This window comes from Hyla sarda, chromosome 7, assembly GCF_029499605.1.
Source record: "Hyla sarda isolate aHylSar1 chromosome 7, aHylSar1.hap1, whole genome shotgun sequence".
Classification (NCBI taxonomy): Eukaryota; Metazoa; Chordata; class Amphibia; order Anura; family Hylidae; genus Hyla; species Hyla sarda.
In genome coordinates, this window is record NC_079195.1 from 106,412,128 (window position 1) to 106,425,921 (window position 13,794).

At 40.6% G+C, this 13,794-nt stretch overlaps 1 protein-coding gene across 4 annotated transcripts in view; it reads right to left on the reverse strand.

Annotated features, from left to right (window-relative positions):
* Positions 1 to 620: 620 nt before the first annotated feature.
* PDLIM1 (PDZ and LIM domain 1) overlaps positions 621 to 13,794 on the reverse strand; it is a 76,834-nt gene continuing 63,660 nt past the window's right edge. For all 4 annotated transcript variants that reach the window (XM_056530329.1, XM_056530331.1, XM_056530328.1 and 1 more), the window contains 2 exons: positions 9,177 to 9,288; positions 621 to 1,013 (listed from right to left, as the gene is read on the reverse strand). In XM_056530329.1, the coding sequence (XP_056386304.1) occupies positions 827 to 1,013; positions 9,177 to 9,288 (299 nt within the window). In that variant the 3' untranslated portion in view covers positions 621 to 826. The remainder of the gene's footprint in view (positions 1,014 to 9,176; positions 9,289 to 13,794) is intronic.

Sequence of the window (13,794 nt, forward strand, 5' to 3'; positions counted from 1 at the left end):
CCCGCTACTGTCAGTGAGGACAAGCTGGGAGTTGTAGTTTTGCTAATGCTAGGGGAGATGTGAGCAGACAGCATACTGAGGGAGGGGGCGGAGACCTGCACAGTGAGGCCACGCCCCCTCCCTTTGAGCAGAATCCAGACTAGTGAGCTAAATTAAAAGTATAATAAAAAAAAAATTTAAGTGCTAGACACATAAAAATTATATGTACATGGTCAGGATTAGGCGTTTTGTTGTTGGATCTGACGGGTACGCTTTAAAGAAGGAAAAACCTGATGGACATGCACCTGAAATGGCACATCTGACAGCAGCTTATCTTTGGTGGGAACACTATCAAAAATATGTAAGTCCATGTTTTGTAGTATACTTCTCTCAAGTGTTATCCACCATATATATCGATACTGCAATAATGTAATGGTGTCATATAAAATGGCATCTTATTCAATCTGCAACTCCATTATAACTGCCTTGATGTGCTCTAAACCCCAATCCTCATTTTCCTTTTCTATGTTCCTTCCACCTGTATTGCATCATTTTCTAATATAAAAACACATTGTTCTGCCCTTGTATGGACTATAAATATTGTCATAGAGCTGTAGCAAATAAAACAGATGACACCGGTCTCTGTAATAAAGATTTTCTGTATTGAATATCAACAAAGGCAAAGATGAAAAAAAAACAAAACATCATAGATGTTCGAAATTATCATCATGTAGAAAATTTCCACAGGTTCCTCCTCAGTATTTTCTCAAGAAGCTTTACGGCAGAAGCCTTGCTTAGCATAAAACAGGCTACAAAATGTCACTTTTTAGCCTCGGAGACGTTGTGTTTATTTTGGGAACACCGTAACCACTTCATATCCTTCAGGTGGTGTCATACGTTCCCGAGCATGCTTTTCACAGTACATCTTATCCTCCACAAAAAAGTGCCCCTTTTGTTTGAGATTCATGCCACAGTCAGTGCACACGTAGCATTCAGGATGGCGAGGCTTGTCACGGATCTTCACAAATATTCCCCTAAGAAAGATAAAAATAGTGTTACTTAGAGAAATATCATTCCTAGGAGGTAGTTAAAATTAAAGGGGTATTACGGCCAAATACATCCTTTGGATAGGGCATAAGATGACAGATTTGCAGGGGGCCCGCTGCTGGGACCCCCCACAATCTCTAAGCAGCACTAGGCAGGGCTGCATCTCCAGTCTCGGTAACCTCTTTCTTTCTGGGACTGGAGACGTGACATCATGCCATGCCCCCTCCATTCACGTCTATGGGAGGGGACGTGACGGCCCTCGCGCCCCCTCCCATAGACATGAATGGAGGAGGTGTGGCAAAACGTCATATCTCCAGTCCCGAAAACAAAGAGGACCCCCGCGATCAGACATTTTATCCCCTATCCTTTGAATAGGGGATAAGATATATTTGGCTGGAATACCCCTTTAATAAACCTTAAATGTTGGTGAGCCATTACCTAAAACTTTTTAGTGTGCACTAATATTTATTTTTTTATATTTTTTGTTTTTCTGCATTTTGGTAGTCCGGCACCAACTGTGTGTAAAGGTAGCTGCAGCTTTTTAAGCTAAATTCAGGAGTGTATTCAAACGAATGGCAAATATAAAGGACTTCTACTTCTCCTTCCACTGGACCCACTAAAAAAAACGGCATCAAAAGTTGCGGTGAAGTTTATACCAGAAATCCAGTGTGTGGAAGCACTCTTTAAAGGGTACACTTCGCCCCTGGATTCTAATCCCCTATTCAAAGGATAGGGGATAAGATGTCAGATCGCCGCGGTCCCGCTGCTGGGGACCCCAGGGATCGCCGCTGCGGCACCCCGCCATCATTACTGCACAGAGCGAGTTCACTCTGTGCTTAATGACGGGCAATACAGGGGACGGAGCAGCGTGACGTCATTGCTCCGCCCCTCGTGACATCACGGCCCGTCCCCTTAATGCAAGTCTATGGCAGGGGGCATGAAGACCGCAACGCCCCCTCCCATAGACTTGTATTGATGGGGGCGGGCCGTGACGTCACGAGGGGCGGAGCCATGACGTAACAATGCTCCGGCCCCTGTATTGCCCGTCATTACGTGCAGAGCGATCTCGCTCTGCGCAGTAATGATAGCGGGGTGCTGCAGCGGCGATCCCCGGGGTCCCCAGCAGCGGGACCCCGGCGATCTGACATCTTATCCCCTATCCTTTGGATAGGGGATAAGATGTCTAGGAGCGGAGTACCCCTTTAATGTACAAAGCTTTTCTCAGGGTCCAGTCATTACACCTGAAAATGTTAGGTTTTTAATTCTAGATCTTGAATACAGATCATGTAGCTATAGCTGGTATACATATTTAGGGTGCAGTATTAAAGGGGTATTCTGGCTTTAAACATCTCATCCCCTATCTTTTGGATAGGGGATAAGATGTATAAAGCTGGAATACTCCATTAGCTCTTAAAACACAGCCAATTTTGTACAATAAGGCTAGTAAGACCGTTCTCTGCTAAGATTCTGGTGGCCATTTTTTTTTAACTAGACAATCTCTTACTTACCACTAGTGGGAGCTAGAAGTATATGGATTTAGAGGAGAATTTATCATTGGTTTTTGTCTTCATTTTGGTGTATATTTTCCGCATTTTTTCCCCATGTGCATATTTTTGCAAAACTGGATTGCTAGATATTTTTTCACTTTTTGTGCGTTGGTCAGAAATTTATGAAGTGTAAGTAGGTTTTATGAAAATTTGCAAAAAAACTGAAAATACACTGAAAATGGTCCAACAATTTGCAAACCTACACTCCTCCCTCAAGCAGACCCCTAGAAAAAGGCTCTTACATGTTTTTAATCTTTCTCTTTAGTGTACTTGCATGAAATGTACCACACATTGTGCAAGCTTTTAATATTTCCCTAAAGTCTGCAAATTTCCACACAAAAAAGAAAAAAAAGTGGAGAAAAGCAACTACACAAGGGCCAATGATGAATTTGGTAACGCTGCTGTTTGGCAAATACCAACATACTATGTGCCCAGGGTCATACCAGCGCCGTGCAACATTCTGGGTGCCATATTCCTATTGTATTGCCTGGTATGTTGTGTGTCTTGCTTTTCTCTGAGGCTAAGTTTCTACTTGTTTTTTGTGCTGTGTTTTTTGGGTAGAAAAAAAAACACCTGAAAAAACGCCAGTGCAATTTCCTGCATCTGGCATTTTTTCTGGCATTTTCTCATTTGTGTGGAAATTGCAACCTGGCAGTTTTTTTTGGTACCCAAAATTTGTTGGGTACCAAAAAAATAAAAAATAAATAAAAGGATGCAGCAATGATGGAAAAATTATTATTAAACGAAATGTATATATTTTATAACAACATTTTTATAATTTTTTTTAATAAAGTGTGTGTTTTACTTTTTTTTCTCAATTTTTTCAATTTTTTTTGGTAGTACTACTACTCCCAGCATGGAACAGACTGTTCCATGATGGGAGTAGTAGTACCTGTACTCTAGACATATCGCCCCGGGTGTCAGTCCTGGCACCTGATGCGATCGTCCATAATATAGCAGAGATGCGGAGCGGCTCTATACAGCGCTTACATCTCTGCTCTGTACTCCGGCCACTGATGTGAATAAAACATCACTCATTCATATTTTCCACCCAGAGTGGTGATTGGCCGCATGTTTGCAGCTAGAGATGAGCGAACTTACAGTAAATTCGATTTGTCACTAACTTCTCGGCTCGGCAGTTGATGACTTATCCTGCATAAATTAGTTCAGCTTTCAGGTGCTCTGGTGGGCTGGAAAAGGTGGATACATTCCTAGGAAAGAGTCTCCTAGGACTGTATCCACCTTTTCCAGCCCACCAGAGCACCTGAAAGCTGAACTAATTTATGCAGGAAAAGTCATCAACTGCCGAGCCGAGAAGTTCGTGACGAATCGAATTTACTGTAAGTTCGCTCATCTCTAGTTGCAGTCAATCAACGCTCTGAGGGAAATATGAATGAGTGAGTGGCCGGAGTACAGAGAAGAGATGCGAGCGCTGTATACAGTCGCTCCATCTCTGCTATAGACAGGATGATCGCAGCGGGTGTCAGGAGTGAACTGCAAGTACTACTACTCCCAACATGGAGCACACTGCTTCATGCTGGGAGCTGTAGTACCTGCATTAATAGACAGATCGCAGCGAGTGTAACTTCTGACACCGGTTGCGATCTGTTTATTAATGCAGGTACTACAGGTCCCAGCATGAAGCAGAGTGCGCTCCATGTTGGGAGCTGTAGTACCTGCAGTTAAGGAAACCTACTGAAACCTGCTGTGATCCTCATGTATAATGTATAGATGCGGGTGGCCGCTCTTCTATGGTCCCCTGCACTGACATATATACACACCTATTCAAATTTCCCACAGAGAGCTGTGATTGGCTGGAACCATCTGGCCAATCACAGCTCTCTGCGGGAAATATGAATATGTGTATATATACAGCAGTGCAGGGGACCAAAGAAGAGCGGCTGGTAGCATCTATACATTATACAACGGGCGATCTGTCTATTAGTACAGGTACTACTACTCCCATCATGGAACAGTGTATTCCATTCTGGGAGTAGTAGTACTACCTAAAAAAAAATGTAACAAATAAAGAAAAAAAGTGAACACACACACACTACATTTTTATTATTGTCGGCAACATTTTTAGGTCCACGCCTGCACACAAATTGATCCTTGTTTAAAAAGTAATAAAAATTTTGTTATAAATAAGATACATTTTGTTAGATACAATTTTTTCCATCACTACTGTATCTTATTTTTTTTAATGGTACCCTACGAAATTTTATTAAAAAAAAATAAAAAAAAAAAGGTACCTCCATCATAGCTAAAGTCCAAAAAAAGAATAAAAACCGCCAGCAAAAATGCCAAAAGTTAAAACCCACATATCGTTTTTCTTGGCGTTTTTTCATTCCCATAGAATTCTATGGGAGAAAAACGCCACGATTTTTACAAAAAAAAAAGAAAATCGCCAGTGGCTCAACATGCTACGATTGCCAACGATCTGAAAAATGCCAAAAAAAAGTGAAAAACACCAAAAGGATAAAAAACAAACAAAAAAACGCCAAAGTCAAAAACGCCAAGTGGAATAAAAATTTAGCAATTTCTCATTGATTTACAGCTAACATCTGGCCGCAGCGTTTTTTTGGCCGAAAAAACACCATGCAGCAGAACTGGCGTTTTTTTTTTTTTAGAAAAACGGCAAGTAGAAACTTAGCCTTACAGGGCTGGCGTGCGTTCCCAAGTGGTTCCCCTTCCAATGGTTGGGAGGCACTCCCTATATAAAGAGGCCACACCTGTTGTTCTGGGCCTCAGTAAGATTGTGCATGCTGTTTTTGTTGGTCTGCTGGGCCTCTGTCTGATCTGTCAACTGTTTCTGCTGGGAGTTGTAGTTTTGCAACATCTGGAGGTCCGCAGGTTGAAGACCACTATTGGGTTCAAAATCTTTATTTTTTTAGATTTTGCCCCTAAAAATTGGGTGCGTCTTATACGCCGGTGCGTCCTATAGGACGAAAAATACGGTACTGTAAATTTGTTACAAAATTCACATATAACACGTGTTGGTTTGCTGCAAATTTGTGACAAATCTGCATAAAAACTCTGATGCACATGGAATCACCCCAATGAGGAGTACTAAGGGCAAGAACAGCTGTAAATGCATACAGGGTCTTCTGAGCGATCTACTATTGGCATATGCTACAGCCTTCCACCAGCTTTACCATTATTTATCCATAGTTGGTTTTCCAGAAGTTGTGTAGTAAAATAATGGTGCTGTTGTTTCACAGCTCTCACACTGCTAAAGCTGTCCTCAGGCAAAACTGTTAAGATGTTAGTACTGGCACACCTTCTAACTTGCTCGTACTTGTGCACGTGCTCTTTTGATGATTAAAGGGGTACGCCGGTGGAACACTTTTTTTTTTTTTTTTAAATCAACTGGTGCCAGAAAATTAAACAGATTTGTAAATTACTTCTATTAAAAAATCTTAATCCTTCCAGTACTTATTAGCTGCTGAATACTACAGCAGAAATTATTTTCTTTTTGAAACACAGAGCGGTCTGCTGACATCATGAGCACAGTGCTCTCTGCTGACATCTCTGTCCATTTTAGGAACTGTCCAGAGCAGCATATATTTGCTATGGGGATTTTCTCCTACTCTGGACAGTTCTTAAAATGGACAGAGATGTCAGCAGAGAGCACTGTGTTTCAAACGGAAAATAATTTCCACTGTAGTATTCAGCAGCTAATAAGTACTGGAAGGATTAAGATTTTTTAATAGAAGTAATTTACAAATCTGTTTAACTTTCTGGCCCCAGTTGATAAAAAAAATAAATAAAAAAAAAATTAAAGTTTTCACTGGAGTAACCCTTTAAGTTACATGCTAAAAGCAACATTGGGTCAGAATTGGCACTTTGCAATATGTATCATTGTTAGTATATAAGCTGCACTTTAAAGGGTACTCCGGCCCCAAGACATCTTATCCCCTTATCCAGAGTATAGGGGACAAGATGTATGAACACGGGGGTCCCGCCGCTGTGCACCCCCACAATCTCTCATTCAGCACCCACCTGTGTGAGCTGCAGCCAGCTCTGGAGGCTACGAGTGTGAAGCGTTACGACCACGAGGCCGGAGTATAGTGACATCACGACTCCGCCCCCGCATCATGTCACACCCCGCCCCCTCAATGCAAGTCTATGGGAGGGGGCGTGACTGGTCCTACATGTGCAGTTTGGACCAGTCACAGGTGATGGAAATCTGCAATGCTGTTAAATATTTGCTCAAAGAAGTTTAAGAACCAATTTTTCAAGTACAAATCATCTTTATGTCAATAAAATAAGTTTACAAGTTTAAAATCACAAAAAGAGGATCAGAAGGGGACAATTTTAAGCATACTAATCTTCGTACAATAAGTTGTAATATTTTTAAAGTAGTAAAATTAAATCAAACATATATAAATTGGGTATTCTTGTAGTTGTACAAAAAAGATAAGGTGTCATTTCTGCACTGAGTAAAAACCAAATCCCCCAAAAGTTACAAAATGCTATTTTTTTTATCATTTCGCTCCACAAATTATTTTTAATTTTTTTTTTTATGTGATGTAATTACAAAAGTTCAATTGGTGGTACAAAAAAAGCTGTCATATGGGTCCGTAAGTGGGAATTTAAAAGCTTTATGGCTATTAGAAGGTTAAAAAAAAAAAAGTGCAAAAATTAAAAAGCCCTGCATCCTTAAAGGGGTACTCCAGTGGAAAACATTTTTTTTTTTTAATCACCAGGTGCCAAAAAGTTAAACAGATTTGTAAATTACTTCTATTAAAAAATCTTTACCCTTCCAGTACTTTTTAGCAGCTGTATGCTACAGAGGAAATTCTTTTCTTTTTTAATTTATTTTTTGTCTTCTCCACAGTGCTCTCTGCTGACGAAGGAGAAAATCTCCATTGCAAACCAATGCTGCTCTGGACAGTTCCTGACTCGGACAGAGGTGTCAGCAGAGAGCACTGTGGACAAGACAAAAAAGAAATTTAAAAAGAAAATAATTTCCTCTGTAGCATACAGCTGCTAAAAAGTACTGGAAGGGTAAATATTATTTAATAGAAGTCATTTACAAATCTGTTTAACTTTCTGGCACCAGTTGATATATATATATATATATATATATATATATATATATATATATATATATATATATATATATATATATATATAAATTTCCAGGAGTACCCCTTTAGGGGGTTAATAAAGATGTAATTGTATTTGAAAAATAGGTTTTCCTCAAACTTTTTGGATGGTCTCAAAATATATATTGAGACCGGGTATCTATATGTATAAACCCATCAAAGGGGTTATCCAGAAATAGAAAAACAGAGCTAATTTCTTTTGAAACCTCTCTCTGTCTGTCCCCATGTTGGATGTGGTTCCGAAGCTCAGTTCTGTTGAAGTAAATTGAGCCAAGTTGTAATACCACACTCAACCTGGGGACAAGCGTGGAGTGGTTTTTGAAAGAAATTAGCTCTGTTTTCTATTCCTGGATAACCCCTTTAAAGGGGTATTCCAGGCAAAAACTTTTTTTTATATATCAACTGGCTCTGGAAAGTTAAACAGATTTGTAAATTACTTCTATTAAAAAATCTTAATCCTTCCAATAGTTATTAGCTTCTGAAGTTTTCTGTCTAACTGCTCAATGATGATGTCACGTCCCAGGAGCTGTGCATGATGGGAGAATATCCCTTGCATTATGGGAAAATATCCCCATAGGAGCTGGACAGCTCCCGGGACGTGAGTCATCAGAAAGCAGTTAGACAGAAAACAGCAACTCAACTTCAGAAGCTAATAACTATTGGAAGGATTAAGATTTTTTTAATAGAAGTAATTTACAAATCTGTTTAACTTTCCAGAGCCAGTTGATTTATATAAAATTTTTTGCCTGGAATACCCCTTTAATTGCTGTTGTGTTTCAGAGGCATTAGTCAACGTATTCAAGCTGCCCTAGCCCACAGGAAGCAATAAATACAGACAAGTGCCCCCATTGCAATGAAACATGAATGTTTAAAAGGGTACTCCGGTGAAAACCTTTTTTCTTTTAAATCAACTGGTGGCAGAAAGTTAAACATATTTTAAATTACTTCTATTAAAAAATTTTAATCCTTCCTGTACTTATTAGCTGCTGAATACTACAGAGGAAATTATTTTCTTTTTGGAATGCTCTCTGATGACATCACGAGCACAGTGCTCTCTGCTGACGTTATTATAATAATAATAATGCTCTATTTATTGTTGTCCTTAGTGGGATTTGAACCCAAGTCCCCAGCACTGCAAGGCCCCAGCACTAAGCCACCATGCTGCCTTTATGATACATCTGCGATACATCTGCTATGCATCTGCTATGCATCTGCTATGCATCTGCTATGCATCTGCTATGCATGGTTGCTAAAATGGACAGAGATGTCAGCAGAGAGTACTGTGCTCGTGATGTCATCAGTGTTCCAAAAAGAAAGGAATTTCCTCTGTTGTGTTCAGCAGCTAATAAGTACTGGAAGGATTTAGATTTTTTAATAGAAGTAATTTACAAATATGTTTAACTTTCTGCCACCAGTTGATTTAAAAGAAAAAAGGTTTTCACCGGAGTACCCCTTTAAAATGTACTGCTGTATGCCAAGAGCTTGTACTTACACAATCCCATTTCCACAGTGATCACATATTGGCAGTTTCTGGCCACTACCCACTGAGGCAGCCACTTTGGTAGTAGGAGGTCTCACACTACGGAACCCAGAAGGTTTCTCCCCTGTACAGTAATGGAAAAAAAGTAACCAAAATGAGCATATACATATACAAGAATATCATCTATTTTGCATTTCAACATGCGAAACATACAAGCTGCAATGCCTTTGACCTGTGAATGTAAGAAACGGTAGGAAGCGGTGCATGTGTCATGAGAACAGTGACCAAGATTAATTCCTTTATTTCAAAAATGTTATTTGTGTAGGAAGTCATACGTGTAGAACCCGTACAGTGGCACACCTTTCAGCTCCAAGTCTCCTACATCAGTGGTCTCCAAACTGTGCACCTCCAGCTGTTGCAAAACTACAACTCTCAGCATGCCCGGACAGCCAACGGCTGTCCGGGCATGCTGAGAGTTGTAGTTTTGCAACAGCTGGAGGTCCACAGTTTGGAGATCACATTCCTACATACACAGAATTAAAGGGGTACTCCGGTGGAAACACTATTTTATTTTTATTTTTATTTTATTTTTTTTAATCAACTGGTGCAGAAAGGTTAAACAGATTTGTAAATGCCTTCTATAAAAAAATCTTAATCCTTCCAGTACTTATGAGCTGCTGAATACTACAGAGGGAATTCCTTTCTGTTTGGAACACAGAGCTCTCTGCTGACATCACGAGCACAGTGCCCTCTGTTGACATCTCTGTCCATTTTAGGTACTGACCAGAGCAGCATATGTTTGCTATGGGGATTATCTCCTACTCTGTTCAGTTCCTAAAATGGACAGAGGTGTCAGCAGAGAGCACTGTGATCGTGATGACAGCAGAGAGCACTGTGTTCCAAAAAGAAAAAAGAATTTCCTCTGTAGTATTCAGCAGCTAATAAATACTGGAAGGATTAAGGTTTGTTAATAGGAGTAATTTACAAATCTGTTTACCTTTCTGGCACCAGTTAGTTTTCCACCGGAGTATCCCTTTAAACGAGAACACTCTTGTTTCCTTTACACACCAATAGGGGACCTAAGAAATTTACAGCATGCTGTTTTCTTCTTGTCCAAAGTATATACCAGTATGCTGTAAGCTCTTATATCTCAGTTGTAGCCACCAATGGGGAGGCTGCTCTCTATATAACCTTTTTTAAAGCGGCAACTTATCTGCTAAGAGTTGCTCATACACCAAGAAGCAGATCAGAGAAGAGGTGTCAGCCTGGTGACTACTGCACCGCCATCCTGCCATTACAACAACATGCAGTAGACCGCGGGAATAGCGCACATGGTGACAGAGGTGAGCAGCTTGCACGTGCATGTGATAAAGAGTGATCGTTCCACACACCATCCTATACCTGGATCTATAAACTGTTCCCCCGTAGGACCTGTGAATACAAGTTCTGTGCCCTCAAAATCTGGCAACAGAAGAGATTGGCAATTTATTTAAAGGGGAACTCCGGTGGAAACAAGTAGAAAACAAATGTTTTCAAATCAACTGGTGCCTGAAAGTTAAACAGATTTGTAAATTACTTAAAAAAAAAAAAAAAAAAAAAATCTTATTCCTTCCAGTACTTATTAGCTGCTATATAAAACAGAGAAATTTGTGATGTTCTTTTCTGTCTGAGAACAGTGCTCTCTGCTGACACCTTTGTCCAGGTCAGGAACTGTCCAGATTAGAATCATATCCCCATAGAATCCCTCTCCTGCTCTGGACAGTTCCTGACACTGACAGGGGTGTCAGCAGAGAGCACTGTGGTCAGACAGAAAAGAACATCACTAATTTCTCTGTAGTATAAAGCAGCTGAAAAGTACTAGAAGGGTTAAGATTTTTAAATAGAAGTGATTTACAAATCTGTTTAACTTTTTTGCACCAGATGATTGAAAAATTGGATGGAATTTTTTTTCTTCCCACCAGAGTTCCCCTTTAATCTATAATAACCCGTCTGCAAATGTATTCTGTAACTGGTGTGTACAAAGGTTCCCTATTAGCTCCACATTTTCTACAACAAACTGAATTACCAAAATGAAAAGGTATATGACCACATCAAGAACAGCCGACATCCGCCTATATGTGCTGATCATTTGTGAATGGTCACTTTAGTTACCTGCTGTGCCATCAGTGTGGTTTAGTGAGTGTCTGATCCTTCATGTTGAAAAAAAAAAAACAGCTTAAAAAAGGAGTACTCCGATAAAAAAACTTTTTTCCATATAAACTGGCTTCAGAAAGTTAAACAGATTTTTAAATTACTTCTATAAAAAATCTTAATCCTTCCAGTACTTATCAGCTGCTGAAGTTGAGTTATTTTCTGTCTGACCACAGTGCTCTCTGCTTACACCTCTGTCTGTCTCAGGAACTGTCCAGAGTAGGAGCAAATCCCCATAGCAAACCTCTCCTGCTCCGGACAGTTCCTGACATGGACACTGTTGTCAGACAGAAAAGAACAACTCAACTTCAGCAGCTGATAAGTAGAAGCAAGTTACAAATCTGTTTAACTTTCTGGAGCCAGTTGATATTGGGGAAAAAGAAAAAAGTTTTTCACCGGAGTACCCCTTTAAGTGCTTCTAAATATAATGGTCTATTTACATTATGGAATTTTCGAGCTTGGAAATTCCGGTGTAGCAGCCTCCCATTGTTTTCAATAGGATTCTGCTGCACCATGCACACTGCTGTGTGCCATGGAAATTCTAATTTTGGACTCTGAAACTTTGAAAGAATGGACATTTTTTTTTGTGTGGAATCCACTCTCATATGCATTGGCAAGTCGACACTTGCTTTGCATGGAACTTCTGCCCGGACTTTTTTCAGGCGGACATTCTGCAGTGTGAATGCGCCCTAAAGAGTACGTTCACACGTTGATAACTAGCAGAGAGTTTCGCAATCATCCACTACAATGCATACATTGGTAGTCTACAAACCTGCCACTATTAGGGATTTTCCACTGACCCGTTGAGGTGAATGATAGTGGAACTCGTTGCGGATTTAAAGGGGTACTCCGGTGGAAAAGTTTTTTTTTTTTTTTAATCAACTGGTGCCAGAAAGTTAAACAGATTTGTAAATTACTTCTATTAAAAAATCTTAATCCTTCCTGTACTTATTAGCTGCTGAATACTACAGCAGAAATTATTTTCTTTTTGAAACACAGTGCTCTCTGCTGACATCTCTGTCAATATTAAGAACTGTCCAGAACAGCATATGTTTGCTATGGGGATTTCCTTTTACTCTGGACAGTTCCTAAAATGGACAGAGATGTCAGCAGAGAGCACTGTGCTCATGATGTCAGCAGACAGCTCTGTGTTTCAAACTGAAAAGAATTTCCGCTGTAGTATTCAGCAGCTAATAAGTACAGGAAGGATTAAGATTTTTTAATAGAAGTAATTTACAAATTACTGGCTAACTTTCTGGCACCAGTTGATAAAAAAAAAATAAAATAAATAAATAGTTTTTCACCAGAGTACCCCTTTAAACATGTGACCATACTCTAAGGGCTCATTCACACAGATGGATCTGCAGCGTATTTTACAATGGACCCTACAGTGCTGCCTCTTCTGTGCCTCCTCATAGCAGCAATCCGACGCTACGAGTAGATACGCTGCAATGTGCGAGTCACTGCAGGTATGCGCAGAATACTCGCACACATCGCGGCTGCTCTTGGCCTAGCTCAGGGAGCAGGGGGAGCGGCCATGATGCGCGTGCGTTGACTCGCACATCTGCTCGTAGTGGCGGATTGCTGCTATGGGCAGGCACAGAAGAGGCAGCAATGTAGGGTCCTTTGTTGGCAGATCCGCAGCATAACATACGCTGCGGATCCGCCCGAGTGAAAGAGCCTTACACCCACTGGATCTGCAGATTTGAAGTTGCGGATTGCAAATTGCGGATTTCACGAGGCAATCAAACATACATAATTGCCTTGTGGATCCGCAACTGTGGATTTTACAACTGCAAACCTGCAGTGTTTGTAAATACATCCTAAAAGTTTCAATCCCTGCATAATAACCTTGAAGGACATTTCCGGGCACCATAAAAAATCTGCAACTGCCAGCACATTCTGGCTGCCATCTAAAAAGGGCCACGGTACTGCGGCTTCTTCAGATTTACAAATGCTCATATTTGTTCTATCTGCACTAAAAGTAGCAGCAGTTCAAGGTACTATGGCGTTGTTAGACCATGAAATAATTTGTCCTATTGTGGTAGAGTGTGTGATGAAGGCAGATGGAATTACCCTAGGGGCAGATGGCATTAACCCCTTGTATTCGTGACCCAGGGCGTGGTTTATCCTCAATACCACCCGAAGGTATACCGTTGGATCCTGGGCAAGGCACGGGGGCAATAATGACTCAGACGCCAAATTATGGAACAACGGTAGCTTTACTGAGTTAGACAGGTGGAATGGTCTACACAGCTTTGACAGTGACTTCAGAGACCTTAGGACTTACTGGGACAATTTTTAAGCAGGCCACGTTGCCTGAAGACAGGTTGACTTTGACTGACTGAGACAGACTATACCCCGTTTGTAGCTTACCAGCTCTGACTGAGACCTGGGGGTAGTGGACTTGTGGCTGCTTGACAGACTTTAGGCCTCTTCT